The following is a 10883-nucleotide window of genomic DNA, read 5'->3' on the forward strand; positions in this document are numbered from 1 at the left end:
CTTTAAAAGATTAGTTCGGCTTCACCAAAGTCACACAATAACACAAACTAATTTACTGATTGAGGCAGCAGAAGACCAGAAACTCTTGTGCTCTGTGAGATAAAAGGACTTGATTTTTGCCCGGTTGAGTGAAAGAGAGTGATATTACTGTAATATTACTGTGTGCAGGGTGTTAATTTAAAAAAAACAGAACAAAAATAATCCTATTTGATGTCCCTATGACTTTTTTCTCTTTTTGCTGTGGTATTGAAAGAGGAGTGACTAATTTTTTTTTTTTTTAAATTCTGGTGTTGTTACAGGTCTCGCTTATATAACACTAGTTTCCTGTCTGAAAGGTTGTCTGATGGCAAAGTCCTGAAAATATTCTAAATCTAATAACGCGCATGCTGAAACTCGTTTTTTAAGTGGCTAAAATCCGTTTCGTCCACAGCAGTACACTGATTTGCGTCCATGCTGGTACTCCTCTCTGCATCAAACTACGGGTGTGTCGAGTTCCTCCCACTGCAGATAATAAACTGACTTTTGATTAGTAAATCATACAAGCCCACTTCAAATAATCCAAACTATCCCTTTAAGATGTTATGAGCAGGTTTTTTTTTTACTTGAGTTTTGATGTGTCACATTGCCCAGGATCATTTAATGTTGCTAACCATTATCGAAGCTAACGCCACTTACCAAACCCTCCAAACCATCACTCATCTCACCTTTCTGCTTTCATCAGTTTGACCACAAAAATCAAGTTTTTATCAGCCGCCGAGGCCGGAGTTATATTTTTAGCATTTGGTGGAAGTTTCTGATGATCCCACAGGGGAAGTACATTTTTATTCTCAAGTCCTTGTCTGAAGTTGGTAGTTGTGGACGGAGGTAGGAGAGGAGGAGAGGACCCAGGAGGGACGGGGCTGCAGTGTTTTTCTCAGGCTGCACTCTTTTTCTGGAGGCTGCACTCCTTTCCTTTCTTTCCATCGCTCTGTTCTCACTCTGGCACTGGCTCTCTAACAGCAGCAGCAACAGAACTGGATGGCTTTGACCTTCTCTGGCTGGAAAAGACCTTTATGCTGTGGACACACACACACACTCACACTCAAACACACACAGATGACACTTCATGCACACATACATGTACATTAATGCTGACACACCCATACATTAACATAAAAACACACATTCTCTCCACATTTATGTAGATATTTGCACATTATGCAGATGCTGAACACACACTGACACGTCTTTCATTATATGTAAATGCTGAACACTCATTTCACACTCCACATTTGTCTCACGCACACTTGCTTTTGAGTGTGTTGGCTGCTTTTTACCAGCAGGTAGAGCAATTTTCCTTTAATGTGGACCATTGCTCCACCTGGTGGTTAGAAGTTGTAATAATATTTTGTTGTCACAGTGTTGTGATGATCTACCTTCAGTATTTCTACACAAGTAGCAATGCCTTTGGGATATTTAAGGATTCTCATAAATAAAATTTGAAATATGAGAGGGAGAAACTAAGAATGTGCCTTAAAAACTTCTGTAGAAGTATGTGGTTACTGTTAGACAGATTCTAGTTACATGTATTTACAGTGAAATTGCTTAATAACCAGACAAGTGAGATATATTTTGGTTCCAGTAATCATCGTACCAGTCTTTTGTTTTCCCTTGATGTCACAGTACTCCTCCTCTAGGAGCCATTTTGCATCCCTTCACATTTAGTTAAACCATACAGGGCATGCAAAATGGCACGTCGACCAATTACTTACTTTTATTATTTAAGAAATCCTCGTAATTTTTTTTTTTAAACACTGTTCCCACTTGTCATTTCCCATGTGCTCTATTTTTAATCATGTTTCTGTTGCAGGAGGTATTTTGCGTGATGTTTTTTTTTTTCTTTTGGCTATTATTTGTAATGGGGCAAAACAGAAATGCTGTCCTCTCCCACAACAGAATCGATTTAAGACCATAAACTGTTGAATTTGTCATGTGTGTCACTTTTCCTTCCATTGTCTGCATGTGTCCTGCTGTTGTCCGTCTGTGTGTTTCTGTGTTTTCGTCTGCTTTTCTCCACTGAGTTTGTTTTGTGTGTTTCGTCTTGTCCGCTCGAATGAGAGAGAAAGTGTGTGTGTGTGTGTGTGTTACATATGTGTTATATAGACTGTAGAGACGGCGTTGTTTTTAGGGAGTACGTATGTGTGTGTCTGTGTTTTCAAACACCCTGTGTGTAGGTCAAATGTTACTAATAAAGGTTCGATGCAGTGCTGGGATCATTAATGCTCCTAACCTCCTTTAGCCACACCACTCGCCCTCATCATGCCAACTGTTCTGTTCCAAACCGTTCCATCCTGTTCCATTTCACATTTTTGTTCCTAACATTCCGTTTTGTTGGAACCCGTTCCATTCCAAACCTTTTGATTCCGTTTCCAACCATTTCATTCTGTTCCAAAAAAGTCCATTTTATGTTTTATTTCCCACATTCCATTCCGTTCCAAAACAATCCATTCTGTTCCACATTGTTCCGATTAACCTTCTCATTCCCAACATTCCATTTTGTTGGGATCCAATCCATTATGATCAGTTCCATTTCGTTGTGCTTTGTCAGATACTCAGATCTAAAATGGACCGTGACATTTTGAGCCGTCTACTTTTTTTCACAACTTTCTTTTAATTTGAACCAGCTGTTCTTTTTTTTTCCATCCGTCACATTTTCCTCATCAGCTGGTTGCACCAGCTTTTTGTAAAGTCCAACTTAAGCCTGATTATCCGAGTGTTTACTGAGTGACGCCGAGTGAATCACCAAATTAAAACAGGTTGCACCCAAATAACCAGATTAGTTGTTACAAAATATTCACACCTCTGAATATTTAATGTTTGTTTGCTTGTCTGACTTGTTTATGTAATATTTCAAATCACTTTTCCCAAAATTATAAAATGTTTTGCTAAAATTGTTACACAGAATCAGATGTTCCTCTCATCGTAAACCACACGAATAGAACTAAATGTGGAACATGTTTGGCAGCATTTGGTTATTATTTTGAAAACACTGTTTACATCTTAAACCGCTGTCTTTGGAAGTTATGTTAGAAGTCATGATACTGCAGTGTTCACGCAGCTGATTGCTTTTAATTTGACTTCGCTGACAGGTGTCTCCCAGCAACCACGCTACTCACTGATGCTTTGCATTTGTTTTGCAGTCGTGCACAATTCAACCATTAATTGCAAAAGACAGCTGGTGCCTTTTTTTTTTTTTTTTGCACATGCTAAGATCATGGTTGACTGTTTTATTAAAGAAGAAAAGCAGAAACACTTAAAGTTCAAAGGGAAAAAAACTATTTTATACCAGCAGAAGTGCTGCACACACCAGATGCATTGAAGGACATTTGTTCAAGCATAACTTTTTAAATTTTAATATATCGATAAATATTTTACTATGGACTTTATATCGTCTTATCGTACTTTGAGTTTCCAGGTCATAACTTTACATCCCTTATAAACTTAGTAATTAATTCTGATCTGCTGGTGCAACTCAGTCCTTTTCTTCGCTCCTGTTTTTTTCATCTCACGTCACTCCTGACACCTCAGCTGTCATACAGTGGTAGCACAGAGTGGACTGGCATTGGAACCTGCATTGTGGGATATGTAGTCCTCATGTGGTCCTGGACTTAAATTTGAGCAGCCGGAGCGGAAATGAGACATTTTGGCATCGACGCTCGATGTGTTTGGATTGGAACATTCAGGCATGGCGAGTAGCGCGACTGTGTTCAGCCAGCTGATTAACTATCTGTTCAAGAGTCCAGTTGTTGCCCCTGGCCCTCAAAAAGACTAAACTTGTGTTGATTTTTCTCGAGGAGTCCGTATGAGGGAGAGGGTCGGGATGAGGGGAGCAGGTGAGATACAGAACAGCCCGAAAAACCGAAAAAAAAAAAAAAACCCACAGTAGACCCCAGACTCTACCAAAAAAAAAAAACCCCGCCTGCCAATCAGTAGACTGGAGCCAATCAGTAGATGATCTCTGAGCTTGTTGTGAATGGCTGGGAGAGGGGTGGGTGAGCTCGGATGTAATTGGTTGGTGATGGTGATAACGGCTTAACCAATCGGGGGACGGGAGATTAGCAGTGAATGGTAGCATCCCCGGGAGTGAGCGTGCCGGTGTGGAGGCTGACCTGCATGGTGGGGGGTGTGTGCGTGTGTGATGGGAAATCCGAATCAAAGTACCCAAATGTGTGTTTGTGTGCCAACAAACTTGAAAATTATCTTGAACACACACACACACACACAGATATAACACACACATCAGAACCTGAGAGACGTGCACACACACAAACACACACAGGGGTACTTAAAGAAATTTTGCTTTTTGTCTTCATCCATTTCCACGACCTCATCATCTCCCTCTTCCTCTCAATCACTCCTCCATTTCTCCCTCCTCCTTTGTCTCTACTTTTTAAATATTTCCCTCAATTCTCACACTTTTCTTCTTCTTTTTTTTTTCCTCTCTTTGCTTATCTCGTCCTCCTTCTCCCTGCCTCTCCTGTCCCCCGCTTTATCTCCTCCCGCCCTGTCCTCTCGTCTCGTTATCTGTCCTCTCCTCCTTCTCCTCTTTGTCTTCCTCCGCCTCTCTCCCCCTCTCCTCCACCCTCCCATCCCTCACCCAGGTCTATGCTGAGCAGCACGGTGGACAAGTCGGAGAAGACGTCTGGCGGTGTTCTCTCCTCCTCTTCCAACAACGATGAGAACAACTCCTCACCAGGATCCGGTAACACCGGTACGTTGACTTTCAGTACCATTTCCTCCTTTTATAAAAAGTCACTGGTCATATTTTGATAAAACTGTCACTGTCCACCTCACATTTAAACATCTTTTCCTCACTTTTCCACCTCAAAACTAATCCTGTCATGTTGCTATCGTGGCTTATTTTGCTTTAAGATGAAGGGATAATTTCATAATTAGCTTTTATTTATATTTCTTGAACAGAAAGGAATCAAAGATGTCACCTAAATTCTTCATATGCAGCTTGATATGAGCGGTGAAAAGTTTACTACACTGTTGTAGGGTCCTTAGATCCTAGACTAATGTACTTTTTTTAAAAGTATGAGTAAAATGTGTCCTCACGGTGAGGTAGCCGCTGCTGAACAGACCTGATGATGTCGGATCTTTATTCAGCTCCACTGCAGCAGCATTTGGCATCAGATGTCCTGAAAACTGATTGTCACTGAAGGGATTTTTAAAGCTTCGTATCCCGAGTCAGTTATACTTCATCCAGCTAGAACGCCGCTCAGGTTACGTTAATCAGTTTTTATTCAGATAATTGTCTTAATGGGGTTTTATATTGGAGAATATTGCAGTCATTATGCATCAATCCTCGTTTTTCATTCTACGATCGTTTCTCTGCTCTCGTCTCACACTTATTAATCCTTCCTTTTCTGCTTTCTTGTCCACCTGGATCTTTTCCCTCCTCACTTTATTTTCTTTTCCTGTCCTCCGTCACATGTCAAGTCACTCTTGGCTCCTCCATTTGTTCACTTAACCTCTTTGATCTGTTTAATCTCTTATTTCTGTGCTGTTCCTCGTCATTTGCCTTGCAACCATCCATTTTCCCTCACCGCTCTTCTCCTCCCACCCTGCAGGCGGCACCGGCACCCCTCCGGCCATCGCCAGCCAGAAGGACTCGGCCAAGCCGCGCTCGCTGCGCTTCACCTGGTCCATGAAGACCACGTCGTCTATGGAGCCCATGGAGATGATGCGCGAGATCCGCAAGGTGCTCGACTCCAACAGCTGCGAGTACGAGCTGCGCGAGCGCTACATGCTGCTGTGCGTGTCGGGCAACCCGGCCCGCGACGACTTCGTCCAGTGGGAGATGGAGGTGTGCAAGCTGCCGCGGCTCTCCCTCAACGGCGTGCGCTTCAAGCGGATCTCGGGCACGTCCATCGCCTTCAAGAACATTGCCTCAAAGATTGCCAACGAGCTCAAACTGTGAGGAGCAGCGAGGAGAGATGAGATTAGAGGTGGAGGCGGGAGGGTGGAGGAGGGTGATAGGAGGTAAGCTAAAGGGTGGGATCACTTTAAAAATAACACGATTGTCATGTGGACAAAGGTCTGACGCGGGGCTCTCTGAGACTAGAAAACCTTCCTTTTCTAGAAGTTTTGTTCGTTAAGTTGGCGAGGCCCTGCGACTAGAAACTCTGAGTCGATTTCCTCTGAGTTGTGAAGTACTTATAGACCGACGTCTTCTCTCTTCTTCCCTGCTGGGTTCTTTTTATTTTTTTTGTCACGTTCTACTTAGACGTTCCACTCTTCTTCTGCATGTCCGATCTGCTCTCTCTGTTTTTTAGAAGTCACACTTTGATCACTTCTTTGACCACTCCTGTCACTTCTTCTTCTTCTTCTTCTTCTTCTTCTTCTTCTTCTTCTTCTTCTTCCTCCTGCTATTTATTCAGTTTCTCTGCACGGTTCTGCTGCCAGGTCTTTTCGGGTTAGGGGGGAACGTGGGTAGAAAGTGGGGTCGGGGGAGGGTTGGATGGACGGATGGAGGACAAAGAGAGCAGAGGAATCGCTGAAAAAAAAAAAAGATCTACTTTCTCTCTAACAAACGGTGGTGATTGACGGAAAGTTCGGAGCCTTATCTCGCTGGAAAACTCTATGGAGTTTAGGTTTGAATTTGTTCCGATTCTCCTCCAAAACTGAACGGACTCCAACTGAGCCAGGACTTTGGACACGCACACACACACACACCTACACACACACACACACACACACACACACACACACAGATGAACTTTTGGATGGACGAACTCTTCTGCTGTTGGTTAAAGGACCCTCTCCACCCCTCCTCCACCTACCTGCCCGCACAAACCTCCCCTCCTGCCCCCAAAAATGAACTTTAACAAAAAAAAAAAAATCCACTTGATTCATCCTTCTTCCACCACCTCCCTCCCTCCCTCCTCCCTTCACACACACCTGAACACACACACTCTCTCTCTCTCTCACACACACACACACAAACTCTCCCTCTAATTTCAGCACAAACACATCCACCTTTTTCACCTCTTCACTCCCTTTTTTCCTTTTTTTTCTCTCTCTCTCTCTCTCGCCATGAAGTCCAAGGAGGCCAGTTAAAACTTGATGCCGTCGGACTCTCTTCTTCTTCTTCTCCTCCTTCTTCTTCTTCTTCTTTTATGGCTTTTAAAAAGAGTTGTGCACTGGAAAAAAAAAGAGGGGCATAATGGGGAAACTGGGGCGGGAAGGACGGCTCGTGGACGGGGTCGTTGACGGATTTTATGTTGCCTTTCTTTATAGAATTAAAATTTGGGGTTTGTTTTTGTTGTCAGCACATAAATGCTCAAAAATGATTTATTTGTACTTTTTATTTTAAATTTTATTTTGTTCATGTTGCTTCGGTTGGCATCACGCCTTCATATCCAGAATGTCAACCCTGAACCGACGACTTCTTCTTCTTCTTTTTTTATTTTAATTTTTTTTTTTGCCCCCCCCCCCTTCATCCCCTCTCTGCTTCCCAAAGAGCAAAACACACAAGAAAAGGTGTCTTTGGAGTCTGTAACAAACAGTATGTGTGTGTGTGAGTGTATTATTAAAGATCACTGGAAGATTTAAAAAACAAAAAAAAACAAAAAAAACAAAACGAGAAGAATCGACAAGGACGACGACGAATGGTGAATTATTTTCTTCTTCTACTTTTGATTTGATAATATATTTTTGTGTCGTTGGAAATTTTTTTTTTTGGGTTTGTACAGATTTGGATTTTTTTGCGGGAGGGGGAGGGGTGGACGGGCGTGTGAAGGGTCACGTCGGATCATATCATTGCTGCCTTTTCGGTGTAGTGCACCTTTAACACACACACACACATTAACACACAGCTCATATCGTATCAGACGAAAACCACAAAAAAGAACCCCAAACAGGAGATGTTATCGATGTATTTAACGATGGTGGTGACGACTACTGCTCGCTCATCTTTTCGGCCATCTTGTTTGTTTTTATTTCGTGTTTTTTTCTTTTTTTCTTTTTTTTTTTTTTTAAAGGCCTTACTGGTCCAGAATGGCTTGAAGCGACGAGAGACAGCAGGAACGACTTCTTCTTCCTCCTCTTCGTCTTCTCATATCGGAGTTCGCGTTCAAAACCACAAACCAGAAGAAGTCACTTCCTGTCTCTCTTTGCGTTGATGCTCCAGTTTGTCGAAGCAGACAAAAACACACAGACAGACAGACAGTCGGGGGTTAGAGAAAAGGGTCCCGTCAGCTGGTTGTACCTAACTTAACACTTTTCTTTCTTTCTATCACGATGACACACTGTCGTTTTATTATTTCTTTCAGTTTTTAATACGTCAGATTTTTTTTTTTTTCTTTAAAAAGTTGATCATTGTATTAAGGTGCTGGGTTATTGGATTCTAATTATTATTCTGGCTGTTGCTGTTATATTATCTCTTTCAGGGTTGATTTTATTTTACATTATTTCGTTTTACATTGCTGTAATTTACATTGATTTTAAATGTGTTTTGAGCAAACTGTAACTGTAGTGGTGGGTTTGGGGTTGGGAGGGGTGATCAACTCCTGAAAAATGTATTATTTGTTTGTTTTTTTTGTGCAAAGACAAAATGATGAAAAATTACAATGATAGTAATAAAAACAATGATATAATGATTGTCTGACTGAAATCTGTTATCTTCCTGGAAGCTCCCAGCAGCCCTACAGTGGACAAAATCTCTCCACAGCGTCCCTTTAGTCGCCGTCTCTGAAGCTCTCTGTCGTATCACATGATCCTCCTCAGTTGGAGTTTGCGCAGTTGTCATGTAATGTTGATGTTCAGCTGTCAGTTGTCATCAGCCTTTTTGTCCTAAAGGCATGGTTCAGATTTTTTGAAGTGGGGTTGTATGATGTATTTTTCTGCCCCTGGTTTGGAGAACGAGGAAGAAGAAAACCCCCCCCCCCCCCCCCCAAAAAAAATGACAGCTGGGTCTGTGGTGCTTGTGAGACTCAAATGTTGGTGCTCCACATTAGCAGAAGGGGGCGCTGTGAGAGAGAATGGTTTAACTGACAGCTTCCTGTGCAGGTGTGTGTGTCTGTTTGAAAATGATAACTGGGTCACTTTCAGCTGTGCATGGAGGAGTCTTCAGGATCAAAAGTTGTTGAAGTAGGTGAATTTCTACATGTTTGCAGGTGTTTTTAATATTTTCAGACTTGTAATCTCACAACTTTGACACCAGGTCCTGTGTAGGATCTCTAAGATTAGAAATACTCAGTTAAAGAACCAAAAATACTGCAAACTGTTGAAAACTTGTACTCTTGTTAACCTGTCACCTCTGAGTTCAGACCAAACATGAGAACTTCATTATTCTCTCAACAGAGATCTCTAAACTCACCAGTACTTGTTTGCTGGAAAGACACGACTCCTGTCCTCAGGTGTTCTGTCAGTTTGTGCTGAACTTTGAGGAATGTGCACAAATATAAACTAAAATAATTCAGGTCTTTTTTTGGCACACCCACCTTGATTTTAGGGATCCAAATTCCCAAACAAATTTGCAAATCTAATTTACTTGGAATGACATCAGCTTGTCTGCAGGTTTCAACAAGTTAAATTAACACCTATTTCATGTCCATAAATCAAAATCAGTGGTTATTAGTTTTGTTCTGTAGTTTTTAAAGCATGATCGAGACAAGAACACATTTGAAAACAAGACTGAAGGTAATGCAATGTCATAAAAGTAATATTAACGTCTTAATTCAACCATTTTTTGAACAGTCAAAATTGCATTTAAGACAGTTAAAGTCCTAAAATTCAGATTATTGGATTTTTGACTTGTGGGATGTTTTGGGGCCCCTCATATTTTGTTGGTATTTCAGCCAAATCTTCACGATAAGGTGTAAAAACTGCAGAAAGGATCCTGTCTGTGGAACCAAGCTCTGTTGGTTCGGTCTATTTCCTGGCATAGTTTGTTTTTAATGTTTTTTTTTTTTAACAGTTTGTCATGCTGATTGGGTTGGAACGGGTCTTTTGACACCTTCAAATTTTAAACTCTGCCATGTCTCTCTACGTTTCTACACAGGCATGTTCTCGCACAGGTAAAAGCCTGACAACGTGCCCTGCTCAGGAATGTGGGAGCCGCAGGTAGCCGAACCTGTTGGGAGTCAACAGATGGTGTTTTGATTAAGACTTGGCTTTTGGGATGAGGCTCACAAATCACGGTTTTACACACACACACACACACACACACACACACACACACACACACACAGGTGTAAATTAGGTTAATATTACTGACTGTTTAGTCATAAAAATGCAAATTTGTGTTTGAATCCAGACCCTGAACTCACAGGTAACATTAACATGGCGTTCGTGTGGATAAATAGACAAATACTGCCCGATTTGGTCATTTCTTTATTCTAAAAAAAACATTTCTCAAACACAAACAGTTCAGTTTTCACAATGTAAACAACTTCTCACATACAGAACACACAAGCAGATTTTTGGAGGAAGAACAAACGTAAGGAAACGAGTCCAAGCGAAGTGAAAAGGCGAGCCGCTTTAAAGCCAAACGTAGTTGAGGGGCCGCTTTGATTCCTGCTCAGTGCTGCTGAAGGCCTCTGCTGACGACGAAATGAAAATAAAAAAACAAGTTTACACACGGTGTGCGATCCTAGATCTGCTTGAAAAGGCAGTGATTCACGGGCCGACGAGACTAAAGAGGAGGAGGGGAGAGACTGAAAAGAAAAATCACAAGCAAGTGACCAGAGGAGAACATCGTTCAGTCATACGTTTTGTTCATGAGGTTGCCTGAAATCCTTGAAGCTAAAGTAACATTTCGGAAGCAGAAAACTGCCCGGGGAGGCGAGAGACAGCATTTCCTGACACTTCTATGGCTACATTAACGCCCCTCTCACTCC

The 10883-nt window shown here is 41.8% G+C and overlaps 1 protein-coding gene across 9 annotated transcripts in view; it reads left to right on the forward strand.

The window, feature by feature from the left end:
- mark2b (MAP/microtubule affinity-regulating kinase 2b) overlaps positions 1–8643 on the forward strand; it is a 70152-nt gene extending 61509 nt beyond the window's left edge. For 5 of the 9 annotated variants that reach the window (XM_084712458.1, XM_084712453.1, XM_084712454.1 and 2 more), the window contains 3 exons: positions 3834–3872; positions 4641–4750; positions 5613–8643. In XM_084712458.1, the coding sequence (XP_084568584.1) occupies positions 3834–3872; positions 4641–4750; positions 5613–5962 (499 nt within the window). In that variant the 3' untranslated portion in view covers positions 5963–8643. The remainder of the gene's footprint in view (positions 1–3833; positions 3873–4640; positions 4751–5612) is intronic. The other 4 variants (XM_084712455.1, XM_084712457.1, XM_084712459.1 and 1 more) reach the window with 2 other exon arrangements.
- The last annotated feature ends 2240 nt before the right edge of the window (positions 8644–10883 follow it).

This window comes from Lutjanus erythropterus, chromosome 23 (assembly GCF_056507025.1).
Source record: "Lutjanus erythropterus isolate fLutEry1 chromosome 23, fLutEry1.hap2, whole genome shotgun sequence".
Taxonomy (NCBI): Eukaryota; Metazoa; Chordata; class Actinopteri; order Lutjaniformes; family Lutjanidae; genus Lutjanus; species Lutjanus erythropterus.